At 38.4% G+C, this 15,292-nt stretch overlaps 1 protein-coding gene across 3 annotated transcripts in view; it reads right to left on the bottom strand.

Annotated features, from left to right (window-relative positions):
* Positions 1–12,165, bottom strand: part of Zmat3 (zinc finger matrin-type 3) — a 33,755-nt gene extending 21,590 nt beyond the window's left edge. For 2 of the 3 annotated variants that reach the window (XM_027942200.2, XM_071615458.1), the window contains exons 1-2: positions 11,944–12,165; positions 7,949–8,275 (exon numbers count right to left, since the gene is read on the bottom strand). In XM_027942200.2, coding sequence (XP_027798001.2) covers positions 7,949–8,218 — 270 coding nt within the window. In that variant the 5' untranslated portion in view covers positions 8,219–8,275; positions 11,944–12,165. Of the gene's footprint in view, positions 1–7,948; positions 8,276–11,838; positions 11,859–11,943 lie in introns of those variants that run through there. The other variant, XM_071615457.1, reaches the window with a different exon arrangement.
* Positions 12,166–15,292: the final 3,127 nt, after the last annotated feature.

Raw genomic sequence — 15,292 nt, 5'->3', positions numbered from 1 at the left:
ATGGTTCTACCTCAATATATAGTGAATGGAAAATTCCTGAAATAAAAATACATATGTTTTGAATTGTGCAACATTCTGAGTAGTGTGGTAAAATCTCATGCCATACTGCTTCATCCTGTTCTGGTTGTGAATCATCATCCCTTTATCCAGAATATCCATGATTATGCCACCACCCTTTAGTCATTTAGAAGACATTGTACAGGTTATCAACTGTCACTTCATTGCAAAAAGTATCTTTTATATTACTTAATAATGGACCCCAATGGCAAACCTAGTGGTATTGATGATTCAGAAATGCCAAAGAGAAACTGTAAAGTACTTTCTTTAAGTGATAAGTTAAAGTGAAAGTTCTCAGAGGAGGAAAAAAAATCATACACTGAGGTTGCTAATGTCTATGGCAATGACAAATTCACCCATGAAATTGTGGAGGGAAAAGAAATGCATGCTAGTGTTGCTGTCACATTCAAACTGCAAAAGTTGCAGCCACAGTGCATAAGGGCTTAGTAAAGATGGAAAAGTCATTTAATTTGTGTATGTATGCATATGAAAAAAAGCACAGCATATAAAGGGTTTGGTATATATTTCAGGAATCTGTTAGGGGTCTTGGAATATATCCCCCATGGATAAAAAAGTCTACTAGATAAAAATAAATAAATCCATCAATTATTCTTCAGTAAGCTGGAGAGGAGGAAAAATCCAACAGGTCTAGAGATAGTAAGATTTCCAGAAAGAGAAAGAAAAAAAAATTGAAAGAGGACATTAGCTAAGATATATCATCAAACAAAAGTCCCCAGAGCTCAAAGAATCAGGAGTATATAAACTGAAAGTTTCTACTAGACCTGAACAGAAGTGAAAAAGGACCTAGACACATCCATCAATGTGAAATTTCAGATTCCAGGGATAAAAGAGACTAAAAGCTTACTGAAAAACAAACCAAAAACAACAAACAAACAAACAAAAAAGGACACAAAACTAAAGCAGGTCACCAATAAAAGAATAAATCAGGCCAGGCACAATAGCACACACCTGTAATTCCACCTACTGAGGAGGCTGAGGTGAGGCAGGAGGATCATAAGCTTGAGGCCAACCTTGGCAATTTAGTGAGGCCCTGTCTCAAAATAAAAAATAAAAAGGGCTGGATGTGGCTCAATGGTAGAGCACCCCTGGATTCAATCCCCTTTACCTCCTTCAAAAAAAAAAGAATAAGAATCAGAATAAGATTTCCCTCAGCAAAATTAGATAATTAAAATACAAACACACACAAATGGAGTTGCCTTTAAGAGGAAAAATAATTGTTAATCTAGAACTAAACTGTCAAATACAAAGGCATAACACAAACATTTTTTTAGAAATATAAGATTTCAGAAAAAATCTACTTTGCATTCCTCCTCCATTCTATTTACGGGAGATATATGTTGCAATATATATTTATATTTATTCTTTCTTCCTTTAAGTCATGTGAAGATGCACTCCAACAAAACACAATTAAAAAGACAAACAATAAAAGAAGTATAATGAGAAAATAGTGACCCATTCCAAAGAGCAATGAAGGAATGTACAAAATTGACAACTGTGTATGTAGCAAACCCACAGCACTACCCACTGAAAAATGGGAGCAAGAAAACAGAGGCAACTAGGATAAAGGGAGATTCCATGCAAAAGAGATCATGATTGGGAATTATGAGGTGTGGGGGGGGGGCAGAAAAAAGAGTATATGAAAACGCAAGAAAAAAGTGGAAAGAAGTAAAACAACTAAAAGAGTAAAATAAAAAAAAAGAGAAGTAAAACAACTAAAAACTCTAGGAATACAAAAAGCTACACAATGAATCAGGATTCAAATATAGAAAATATAGAAAAACTAGTCCAAATTAGAACAGGAAATCAATGGGTTGTAAACGATTAAAAAGTTAAAGAAGTTATTACTTAAAAAAAAAAAAGAAAAAGAAAAGCATAAGATCTTCTTGCTGTTTTTCAAAAAAGTGCCAGAAGCTCAAGGAAAAACAGCTTTTGCAAAGTTATAGTTCACATACGAATTAAACTAATATGACTTTAAGCAACTGTGACATTCCAAAAACAGTTACACATTTGACATCTCTTTTGAATACCATGGCATCATGCAACTAGAAAAACAGGGAAGAAAACAGCTTTGCAGTGAACAATATTTCCCTACTCAGAATAATGCAAAATTTAATTGTCAGTTTTTAACAACTGGAACCAACCTGCCAAAAGAACATGGAAAACTTAATTTGATTGTAGACTAGACAAAATGTGATCAATCTTCATAATGTCAAAGTGAAACCAGAGCCAACCCAAGTTGGGAGGCGGAAGGAAGAACAGAATAATGAAAAAGAAAGAAAAGGATAAGGAATGTGTGGAGAAAGAAAAAGAGGTAATTACTGCTTTTCATTATAAACTCTTGGTTCCACAGACATTATTTTGAGCAGAAACACTTTTTAAAAATTTTTTTAAGGAGAAAATTGTCAAGAGGTGAAAAACTGCTAGATTTTGGCCTATAGGACCACAGATGACTTCAGACCACTTGGGGCATATTGTAATGCACACTAGAGGATAGTGTGCTGGGGAATCAGAAATAAAGACCGGAAAAGAACAATTACATGTGACCAAACTTTAAGGAAAAAAGAGAAGAGGGAAAGGTTATAACAGGAGGGATTACAAGTAAAGGAAAAGTCGCCATTGCCATTTTAATTTACATGGAAGAGACTTGGACATGATTTTGATTTGAATGCCGTGAAAGAGGTGACGAAATTGAGAGGGCAGCATAAGAAATTAAACATGGACAAAACAAGGGATATCTATTTGTTTTAGTCGGCTTTTTCGCTGCTGTGACTACAAGGACCCAACCAGAACAACTGTAGAGAAGGAAAAGTTTATTTGAGGGCTCACGGTTTCAGAAGTCTGGATCCACAGACAACTGGCTTTATTCCTCAAGTCTCCAGGTGAAGCAGAACAATATAGCGGAAGAATGTGCAGAGGGAAGCAGCTCACAAGATGACCAGAAAGTAGAGAGAGATCTCCGCTTGCTAGATACAAATGTATAGCCCCAAAGCCACGCCCCCAATGTTCCACCTCCTCCAGCCACACCCCACCTGCCTTCAGTTACCACTAGATTAATCCCATCCGGTGATTAATTCACTGATTGAGTCAAGGCTTTTGAAATTCAATCATTTCTTCTCTAAACCTTGCACAGGTGAGCTTCTGGGGGAGGACTGACATCCAAACTATAACACTATTCTTCTGAAATAAAAAGAAAGGAGATGGGGTAGACTCTGAAGATGAGGTAGAAAGCTGCTAAACTACAACAGGGGGGGGGAGGGGGGGGAGGGGGAACCGCAGCGCTTCAATCCCTAACATGAACTCAGCCAGGGCTGGGCGAGCTTACAGAACCGGTCATTGCGACAGCAATACAATAGAACCGACAAGGACTTACCGTCGGAAATATAAGTGTTCAGAAAAATTTACTTCCTATTACTCCCTCATTTTATTTAAGGGAGAGAGGTATGTTGCAATGTACATTTATATGGAGTCTTCCTTTAAGTAATGTGGAAATGTACTTCAACAAAACAAAGTAAACAGACTAAGCGGAGAGGCCGCTGGTCTGGATGAAAGTCCTTTTACATTTGAGAGTCATTTTATGTTACCTCATCTATTGGTTCCATTATTTTTTTAAGGTAACCTGGTATCTGGCTCCAGAGGAGTATCTCTGGAGGACGACCAAGGAGGCCAGGTTTTACTGGTTGATACAAGGTCCTGCAGGAAGTTCCTATAGAGGTAGTAACAACAGTTAAGAGAGCTGTGTGCCTTCTTTTAAGTCCTTCTAAAGCTACAAGATGAAATGAATTTTAGTTCCTTTCAGACCAAAACACTCTAAACAAGAGGTATCTCTTTTAATCAGCCAGTATTTATTAATATAAAGTACACAATTCTCACAACCCTGCAAGGGAAATACAATCACCCCTACTTTATAGACATGAATAGAGATTAAATATCTTGCCTAAACTAGCTGAGCCCAGATTGCAGCCCAAATCTGTCAGATTTCAAAGCATATATGCCGCTTGTGATTTGTAAACAACAAATCTGAAGTACATTATGATAATTCTCATTCCACTGCAAGTTCCTTTGGATGGGGGGAAGTTTTATTTTTTTATAATTCTTATAACTTTTTTCCTTATTTCCTTTTTTTAATTAGAGCATTATACACACACACACACACACACACACAGTAGCTGGGTTCATCCCAATAAAATCATACATGCATGAAATCTGACCTACTCCATTTCAGTCCCTCTTCCTCCCTCCTTTTACCTCCCCTAAGCCCCCTTGCCCCCACTCCACTCATCCTCCCCTTGCTCATTGTAAGGGAGAATTTTGAAAACATCAAAATCAGCTGAGATTAGAGTTACTGATTATTCCATCCAAACTGGGGAATCTCTGTTACAATGTATGTGCCTAAATCAACACTTTAAATTTGGGGTAAAATTGTATTCTTTACATTATGAATTAAGACCACTACATTCAGCATCATAATTCTACAACTACTTTTTTTAACCTGTGTCCTGTCTCTCTTACTAATGAATCTAGATAGTTCAACAGGTTGTTATCTGATACTAGGTCTTATATATAGAAATGTATGGGGTTTTTCTCTTTCCACATTTTTTAAATATATTTTTAGTTGTAGGTGGACACAATACCTTTATTTCATTTTTATATGGTGCTAAGGATGGAACCCAGTGCCTCATGTGTGCCAAGCGAGCGCTCTACCACTGAGCCACAACCCCAGCCCTCTTTCCACATTTTTTTATTGGTGCATTGTAGTTGTACATAATGATGGGCTTTGTTGAGAAATGTATGTTTATGACAAAATTTAGAAATGCACTTTGAGTAACTACTTATTTTTCATATGGACATGCAAATTAGCAGACAAACAGTGTCTGCCTTTCAACTGTGGATGCCTGAGGAAACTTTGTCCATGCTTTTTGCTTTTTTATTTCTGTTAATAACCTTCCATCTTAAAGCAGCTCTTCCCCTGGGTATTTATGCTAATGAAACAGTGTTATATTATTCCATGCCAGGCTTGCCCTAAGTACCTGAAGCATACAGACAGATTTTAATAAAATGAAGACATGTTTCTCCTCCAAAAAATTTGACTTTAAATTAAATTATAATGAAAGCCATGGTTTTGAGACTGCAAAATTAGATAATCTCATTAAAAAATAAAACAACAGTTGAAGATGTTCTGAAGCCTGACCATATTGTAAAAGTTCTGGGAATAAAACTATATGTGTGAGGATATATCCAGCTCATTGATAAGGTAGCAGCAGACTGAGACATAGGGATGTCAGGGGGAAATGGTAGTAAGCTTAAAGGGAAGTATTTATGGAGGAGTTTCCACAGTGTGCCCCAGATTATGGGAATGGAATACAGAAACACCAGTTGTTTACAATACCCATGGAAATTTGAAACTTTGGGATTTCAATAATGTTATTAACTAAAAAGTTTTCAGTAATATAATCACAGTGTTTCATCACTTTACATGAAGGTGTTTCTGGCTCATAAACAGATTGACAGTGACCACTTTTATCTTGTACATAACTAAATAATGGATTTATGATCCATTCTGTATTAAAATTACAATGTAGATTTTTTAGCTTTCAAATAAAATTTTATGTCCATTATCTCATTTAATCCTAAACCACCCTGTTCTGTTATTCTGTAATCATTGTCACTCTGCCTATTCCTAGTGCTTGCTAAGACTTACTCATAGGTCTTAGAGTTGTTGTCACCGTCTACTAATGCAATCCTTGATATGCCCCCCCAGGCTCACCTTCCATGTCCTCCTTCCTGTTGGTTAGCCCACCTCCAGGTTATGCTCAAGCTCTGGTCCTTTGATTCTCATCTACTCTAGGATCCATACTCCTTCATCCTGACCAATTCCATTAAATGCAAATCTAGATTTCACTTCTAGCATTAGCTTTCTTCCATGTTACTCTAATGAAATTGCTTTGCACTTTTATACATAAACTTCTCCACCCTGATTTCTCTGTTTAAAAACAAAACAAAAACCTTCTCCTTTAAAATTCACTTGTCTCTCCTTTTTGCTTTTATTTTTACCCTACTGTTTGGCTAATTGAATTGTCCCTTCTGACAAGCCATCCTGCCCCTCTAACTTTTCCACTTAAAAATTCTGATTATTGAATCTGTCAAATTCTTCTTCCCTTATTTTCTAATTTTTTACTCACTGCATAACTGAGGGAAATAAAATTAAGTGTAATTACATATCTTGTCAAATAAAAAACTTAGAGCAAACACACACAAAAATGTACATTTAAAAAAAAAGCTGTTTCTTATCTAGTTTAAGCTTTATAATCCAATAATCTTGCATTAAGCTGAATTCTTTCTATGCATAACCCAGAGCATCCATCACTGTCTATAGAATCAAAAAATTATGCTGGAGAAAAAGGATAAGAGGTATGTGCATACAAAATTACATATTGCCCAAGAGTTTTCCTTCATCAAAATAAACTACTCTTTCTTAAAAGGCAATTATGTGTATGACACATTAATGATTAGCTCCCATTAATGATTTAGTAAGGGCTTTATATAACCAAAACCCAAAACGTTAGAATTCAGGCTTGATTTTTCACAATGAGCCTCAGGTTATAAAACTGAACATCCCACACAAATAAATGAAGAAGAAAGTTAACGTGGAATTTTGAATTTGTGATTAGTCGTCCTAACAGATTCCTTGACAGACAAAGAAAGACCCTATATCAAACCCATTGTGTCAGGGAGTGATACACCAAGGGAGTAAGAACAGAAATGGAGGAAAAGAAAATGTAAAAAAAGAAAAAAAAAAAAAAAGACCAGAGGAGGCCTTTATGAACCAAGGATGACAAGGCCAAGATTAGAGAGAGAGAATCAACTCAACTCTGCCACTAAGGGCAAAACAATTGGAGCTCCAGGGAAGCTACATATCATGCCTTCTCCTAAATCCCCAGAAAACAATTCACCATCAGAATACTTCTGGTGCACAATTACAAAGTGAAACAATTGTCCAGGCATTGGGATCAAAACAAAAGATTTACACAGCAAACAAAAAAATCAAACCAGGGAAAGTTATACTATCAGAGTAGAAGAAATACCTTTGTCACAGTCAGCTTTCTACCAAGCTGTCTGACTGCTAGAGACATTCATGGAGAAAACAGATAGTCAAATCAATGATGGCCCAGAAGATAATCTCCACTCAGTGGGGTTTGGCCTAGATTAGTGCCCACTTCACTTTTTTCCAGAAAAAGAGATTATATAATTTCATACAGTCAACAACCTAGAATAAAAATAAATACTATATCCTCTCTTTCTAGTAAAAATTTAATCTCACATTTGCTCTTAGGTAATGGTACCGTTTAAAATCCACTCTCCATTCTACATTGAGGTAAAAGCTTTAAATCTTAAAGCAGTTTACACTAATGAGAATGAACAGAGCTCAATACTCCAATGTCATTTTATTCTCACTACAAAGACATCTGTGTTTTCTTTAGGGTTATACAGGAAGAGCTGAAGTCAAAAATGGAAAGCAAGAGAATAATATGGAGAGAGTACCTCAACTGATGCAAACTGAATTAGCGTCTAAATGATTTTCCACTGAATTGAATTTGGCACATCATGTTGTCCTTAGAACCACAAGTTCAAACATCAGCATAAAGGTTTACATTTGCTCACAAAGACTTGTCAACTACCAAATGCCACTTAGTGTAAGCAGTTGAGAATCACTGTATGAAAAATGATACTTATGTTTATATAGGAACATTATTATTGTTAGTCAAATAAACACTTAGTTGTTCTCTAAGCTTTCATGATTTTCCATAGTCAGTCTTATGTGGAAAAGCAAGTGCTTAAATAGGCAGAGCCTGAATACCCGAGTTTCCCTTACCTGATAATGAGCCTGAGCTTGCTGTGCTGAGTTCAGGGTGACATTACAGAGTTTACAGTACAGGGGCTTACATAGCTCCTCCAGGGCAGAGTCTTGCTCCCCTCCCTTAGGTAATTCTTCTTCCCCAGCCAGAGGCAAGGATGCCTCTTGCCCAAAAGGCTTCTGTGGTGGAAGCTGCAAGGTTCCTGTAGACCTGGTGGCCACTGACATAGGAGGAGAGGATGAAGGTCGCTTAGGTGGAGGAAGCCCGGCCTGTTGCAAGAGGATCATTGGGTAGGAAAGCTGTGGGCATAATCCAATAGGCGATAAGAAGTTGAGTCTTCAAATCTAAATCAACAGCAAACACAAACAAAAAACAGTTAAAAATGAGACCTTAGCAACAAGATATATAAATGACATCATCATCTGATTCTTTCCCCTACTTTTCCAAAACCATCTTTGGGACCTCTTTTCTTTTGTTTCATCTAGCAAACTTTCCCTGCTAGTTCATTCACATTAACACGAAGCTCTTCCACTGAGAATGGTTCTATAGATTTGGCTTTATTTTCCTTGAAACAGCTCCAACTGCTGTCCGTCCCTCTAGTCTGTGAACATTAATAGCATTGCATCCATAGCTAATTAAATCTAAAAATCACATGGCTGAAATGGACATCAAAGGTCACCTCATCCAGACCCCTTCCCTCAGGCATACTTAAGCACTCTGGATGACAATTATGCATAGACAAAAAGAAAAAAAAATGGCTAAGATCTTGTAAAATATCTCTTTTCCATCTAAATGATGTCAAGACTAAAAAAAAAAAAGAAAAAAGAGTATCACTTCTGAGAATCCTTAAAGCACTTCCACAACTAGCTCAAATACCAAGCAGCTGTAGGAATAACTCAGAATTAAAATGTGACAGTAATAAATGGAAAGTATGCCTGCTAGCCAGGCTCAATGGCACATGCCTGTAATCCCAGCAACTTGGGAGGCTGAGGCAGGAGGATCACAAGTTCAAAGCCAGCCTCAGCAACTTACCAAAGCCCTAAGCAACTTAGCAAGACCTTGTCTCAAAATAAAAAATAAAAAGTGCTGGGGATGTTGTTAAGTGCCCTTGAGTTGAATCCCCAGCACCAAAAAAGAAAAAGAAAGTATTCAACTAGCAATATTTATTTAGTTGAGCTAATGATTCCTTAGAGCAGAGGTTGAAACAAACAGCCTGTGGGCCACATAGAGCCACAGATGTGCTATTTGGAATACCGTGTTTTGTTTTGCTTTCATTTTTAAAATTGAATTAGTTGTCAATACTTAAAAATCAAGAGATCTGTGGTTTTGTGTAATAAAAGGATGATTTGGCATCGCTGGTCCTGTGTTTCTCCAAGGGAAATAATTAGCAAGTTACTACTCAAAGGATTGTCCCTCATAGCCAGGCCTGCCTTCTCCAGGCCACATCAGTCACCCCTCAGACTGCTACCTATAGTTGATGATACCATCTCATATATACCTCCTTCAAGAGGCAAACTATGTGCAGAAAACAAGGTAGCCACATTGGTAAATGTCCAATGGAATAATGAATCACACTAAAATAAGCTCTATCATAATTCCAGTTTCTTAGTCTTCAGACAATTTCTTTCGCCTATTTTACGAAATAACTGATAATCTCTATTTTCCTTAGAAAAGACCCAAAATGGTCCACTTTCTCTTCATTCTTTATCCATGATTTCTCCTGCCTCCCACCCAGATGGTATCTTAATTCTGACTATCTCAAAATGAATCATGGGTACACCCTTTTGAGTTCCCAAGATTCTAATTAACCCAAATTAGAATCCTTATTTCAAAATCTACAATTCCCTCCACTCTCAATACTATTAACACCTCTTTTCTTGGTCAATAGAATATACCTATTTTTAGCTGCTGGAATTTTCCATCAGGATGAAATGTATATGTATGGCAGTATAGATGTTCTAAAATGAATCAAGTTTCGAAAAGTTAAAAGAGGATGTCTTATCAAATTCAATAAATATATATCAAAGAGAAATTGTAATTAAGTAACAACTTTTATACTAAATTCAAGGCCTGGGGGCAGGAGAAGAAATCACTATAAGTGGGAACTAATGTGGTAAAGGACAAAATGCAAAAATCATATAATCTAATAATACTTCTTATTAATCATAACTTAGAAAAGTGATACTATCATTTGACTCACAAGCAGGAGTATGCTTCCCATATCTCCAGGAACATAAACAAAAAAGCAATACAGATTTAAAATGTCTAAAACATCAGGTTCTCTATAATGGTACTATTTCTCTCGATTAAAAATCAAGCAAAGACATTCAAAAAGCAAAGACATTCAAAAAGCAAAGACGGATATGGATATTTTTGAAAGGGAAACTAAAGAGACAATGACCAGCTTTTTTAAAGTTTGACAACCTAATTATAATAACTGATTATGTTAAAGGTTACCTAGCCAATGTGTACAGTTACACTGATGCTAAGCTGCCATAAACATGCAGCTGGGTCTTAAGAGAAAAGGTATAGAAGGGTGTCAAACATTCGTATAAAGAAAATCAGCAATATAGACAGAAAATCAAATGCTACTAATTGTTGAGACAAGTCTGGACTTGTTTTATAAAAGCTCACTCCCACTGGAGGAAACTCTAGTATGTGATTCCCCCCGATGTTATCTACAGGTTTCCATCAAAATAAAGGCCCTTCAAGGCACAAAAATACAAAAAGCTTCCTTCCAGAGGAGTGGAATTAAAAAAAAAAAAAAATAGTCTTGCCAAGCACAGACTTACTTACCTGCAATTGCATTTTTTATCTTGTCTAAAGAGTAGCTAGCTATTCCGAAATTAATTCTTCTGTTATATTTAACAATCAACATAAAATCAACTCCCCTGAAAGAGCTTTATGTGATGATTGAAAGAAGTATTACTGCATTTGTAAACAAAAATTAGCAAAAACTACAAATCTAAAATAAAACCAAGCCTTTGGTGAATGCGCAAATGATGGAATATAAAGACCCAAAACATATGTGACTCAGATCCGTTCGACTGTTGCATTGGTTTAAGAGAGACTAATCTGAAAGCTGATATAAATAGCTATTCCTTAGATCTTAAAAACCATTCAATTTGATCCTTGCAGTAGCATAAACGAAGGATTTATGGTGGTTAATGTCCTAGTTGGTAAAGGTTTTGAGAGGACACTAAAATCAAAGCTCCACAATATACCTGTTTAAAGAAAACGAATTATTGTAACATACTGAGTTTTCATGATTGGACTGGGGCCTACTCTTCACATACTGATTTGAACTCAATCGCTTTCTCATTTGGAGAAATCCACAGAGGAAAGAGAACAGAATACAGAAACAGGTTTCTGATATCTCAACAAACTGGGGGAGACTGTCACTGGGAATTCTGGAAACGAGGGAAAGTCAGGGCAGCATTGCTCAGAGGTCATCAGAACGCAGCAATAAGAATACAAGCGAGAAAACCAGAAAAACGATCAGCAGAGGCAAGATATGTCATATAAGCAAGACCCAAAAGAACGAAGGAAACTGGGAGGGAAGAGGCCTTGGTAAACGGGCAAATATTTTCCAGTCTCAGCTATGTCGGTTCCGAATCCTAGGGAACCGTTTACACAAGTGAATCAAAGCTACAGATACCTCAGCATCGCCCACATACACCTCACATTCCTGAGATGTGCATGCACACACACGAACACACACACACACACACACACACACACACACACCTCCCCCCTCAATCCCCTAAGGATGCCATCACGAAAGATGGAATCCCCCGACTCCCCTCGGGTGAGGACTAGTGCAAGGGCCAAGGCAGCTGCAAGCACAAATGATCCAAATAGTACACGTGAAATGCTCAAAACAGATAAATAAGAGCAGTCCAGGCACCGTCACGTGGAGGGCAGGTGGAAAAACAGCGTGAAAAAGGAACCTCCAGTCCTGTGCTCCCGGATCGTCCTAAACGCCCTGAGGCTCCCAGTCGCCCGCACTTACCGGAACCCCCGGGACGCGCCGGCAGTCTCGGCGCCGCGTCCGTCCCGGACGCCCGCCGCCGCCAGCCCTGCGCGCCCGGCTCGACCCGGCTCCACCCCGCCTCTGTTCGGAGCAACTTTCTCCGCTCGCGGCCGCCGAGCCCCCTCCACAGCTGAAGGCTGACTGTCAAAAGTCAGTCCAACCCTACCCACAGGGAAACAGCTGCAGGAAGTGACTGCGGAACCGGGAGGCGGCGGAGGAGGAGACTGAGGGCGCCGGGTCGGCGTCGCAACTGCGCATGTGCCTGACGGAGCAGGCCCAGCGGCAGCGACGGAAGGCGGCGGCGGCGGCGACGACCACGACTGCGGCTTCAGCATCCCTGGCCACCGCCAGAGCGTGGGGCAGGTGCTTCAACCACAAGTTCGGGGGCTTCGCACTGAGACCGTACAAGAAACAAAGGCATGAGTCAGAAAAAAGGTGCACCACTGCCCGTCTCTACCTACAACTTCTAAGAGCTGTTCACCGTGGACCCTGGAAAGTTGATTCATAGCTGAAGCCTGGGCAGAGATTTTGCAACTTTCATCTCTTTTACGAAGGCCAAACTACACCTCTCCACACTTCCGCCCCGGGATGGAGGAAGAAGAGCGCAGCTGCCCGCATGGTGGCCTCCCATCGCACAAGAACCCACGCACCTGCCCTTTCTCTCCCCTGCACTAAAGTGAGCAAGACTTGGAGACTTTTTCTCCTGACCAACGGAGCTTCACCCGCAAGGCAGGAAGAACCAGGAAAGAGACTGACTAACGCTGGGATACTGCATCTCTCTTTGCCAACTTGGATACCTTCGGGGTTGGCATTCCAGCTCTAAAATTCTAAATAAGCTGAGGAGTTCCAGCTATAAAATTCTACTATTTTTAGTACTTTCAGCATGTAAGATGGGCTGGTTATTTTTTTTTTTAATCTGTGGTAAACTAAACATAAATTTACCATTTTAGGAGTACAGTTTGATAGTATCAAGTATATTGCACTGTTGTGTGGCTGTTTTCATCACTAAAATGCCAAGGAGATCTTAGTAAGATGTGCTCTAGTGTTAGGCAAATTTCTGCAAAAAATCAAGGCTTTTCTTTGGCAGAATCATGCCATATCCAATACCAGAAACAAATCAGCAATCATTTTATAAGTAAGGATAACCATTTAGCAAACATGCACAGCTAGTGTACAATGATGGCCTTTGCGATGAGTAATTCATCAACTGAGTTGTTTTTCCAACTGTGTATGTACATATAGTTTATGTGTCCGATTTTTAAATGGCTACATTGCTTTAAAAAATAAATAAATGCAGCTGAAATCCACTTTGCAGCACTTTTTCTATATGGCTTTAGCCAGTGGTAGAACTTCACAGTCCACACTTTTGAACTAGGACAATGACTGGGCCACCGCTTGTCTTTCCATTCTTGCCTCCCACAGTTCCTTACCTTTACTCAAGGGTACCATCCATGCCACTAACTTTCCCACCTCAGTGATTTAGCTTGATCTATATTTTGAGTACAAAATGTTTTTTCTCCCCTCTTACTGCATTTTCAAATTCTACCTATTCTTCCAGGCCTCTTCCATAAGCTCCTATAGCACTTCCCCTACACACCTTGGTGATACACAACATGTGTTGCCTTACATTTTAATTACTTAAAGAGATAGTTGATCTGCTCTATAAAATCCCTGACTGCAGGAAGAATACATGTCTTGGAGTTTTCAAGTTTTAAATTTCATGGTTGTATGCATTTTTGCATGTCAAGATAAAAATCTAAAAAAGTTAACTGAGGGGCCCCACCCTCCAGCTCTGCATGCACACATAAAATTCATGTTCTTTATCCCTGGTCTTATATTCTCAGGCAGCTACTGCATTTCCTTCCCGGTCTCAGAAGAAAGAAGGTGGCAATTCCACAATGTTTGTTTAATAGGCATTTGAAGCTCATGGCAGTAACAGTTGTCTCATAAATCAGAGCTGTGGTTTGGAATAGCTGGACTTAAAAGAACTGAAAGAAAAAGAAATGGTCCACAAACAATGTATTCATCACTTTTACTGTAAAAAAAATGATAAGGCTGCATAAGTTTATTTCTTGCTTGTACATTATATTTTGTGGGTCAGCCAAGGTTCTGCTCCAAGGGTCTTCTTGTCCCATGCTGAAGAAGAACCCTTATGTGGGACTTGGACAATTTTCATGACAGACAAAAAGATCAGAAGAGCTCATAGAAACTTGTGAAGCATTTAGGCTGCTTCATCCATGTGTCATGACATTCCATTGGCAAAAGCCTTTCATATGGCCAAACTTCAAGTCAGTAGAAAGTCTGTTTCTTCCATAGGTAAATCATATGGCAATAGGCATGGATTATAATCCTTTTTGGGGTTGTGGGGGACAGGGTTGTGTGGTTAATTGTAAATAAAATACAGTCTGCTACAAATACAGAGGCATTTGTGTATATCCCCAAGAAAGGCCTGAGGATATACACAACCATACACACACACAGTTCCTGAGATAACTTTTAAAAAGTCATGGAGAGAGAAATAATAGAACTCCAGAATATATTTGAAGATCTAAAGATTGAGGGTATCTGAGCTCTGTTCGCATTGGGAATGTTAAAGGAACCAAGATTCAGAAGCTTTCTTTCAGTAAACCAACAGAGGGCAGCAAGCTAGCATAAACTGTTTGGGCATAAAGAGGGGTGCTCCCAGCTTGTTCTTATTTTTAGTATTTATGGCTTTAAAGACCATTCAAAGTTTCTGCAGGAGGACTGTAGAGGGTTAAAGAGCCTATAGGTCAGAATGAATACAGACAGACCTGAAAACAGACCAGTGACCCAAAGGCAATGGAAAAGGAGATACCAAATTTTAAGGCCAAAATCAAGAGGTGTTTGCATCTGACAATCAGATACCTGCCCTGGCCACCTGCCTCCCCACCTCACCCTACTCACTCCCAAATAATTTTGAAGCTGTCCTCAGAAAAACAAGGGGGAGGCAGATAATTTTGAAGAGATAACATTTTAGCTAAAAATGGTTTGGGGACAGAAGAGATTTGGAATTAACATAGATGAATTACTATGAGTATGTGGAATTAACAAAATTAAAATTTTCTCTCCATAGAAATAACAGCAAGCAACATTGAGACTACAATTATTTTTTTTATAATTATTTTTGCGCACTTGAATTTTAATGACCTGATATATTTATATGGCCATACATTTAGTAAACTTATGAATAAATGAAGAATTTCTGTTTCCACTATTCTATAATAGGAATTACAGTGCCTGACAATTGTACTTCACAGGAAAGCTGTCTTTTTAGTGTAACTATTATGTGGGAAATGCTGAATTTATC

This window comes from Marmota flaviventris, chromosome 8, assembly GCF_047511675.1.
Source record: "Marmota flaviventris isolate mMarFla1 chromosome 8, mMarFla1.hap1, whole genome shotgun sequence".
NCBI lineage: Eukaryota > Metazoa > Chordata > Mammalia > Rodentia > Sciuridae > Marmota > Marmota flaviventris.
The sequence above is the reverse complement of the archived record's forward strand: the minus strand, read 5'-3'. Positions and strand labels throughout refer to the sequence as shown.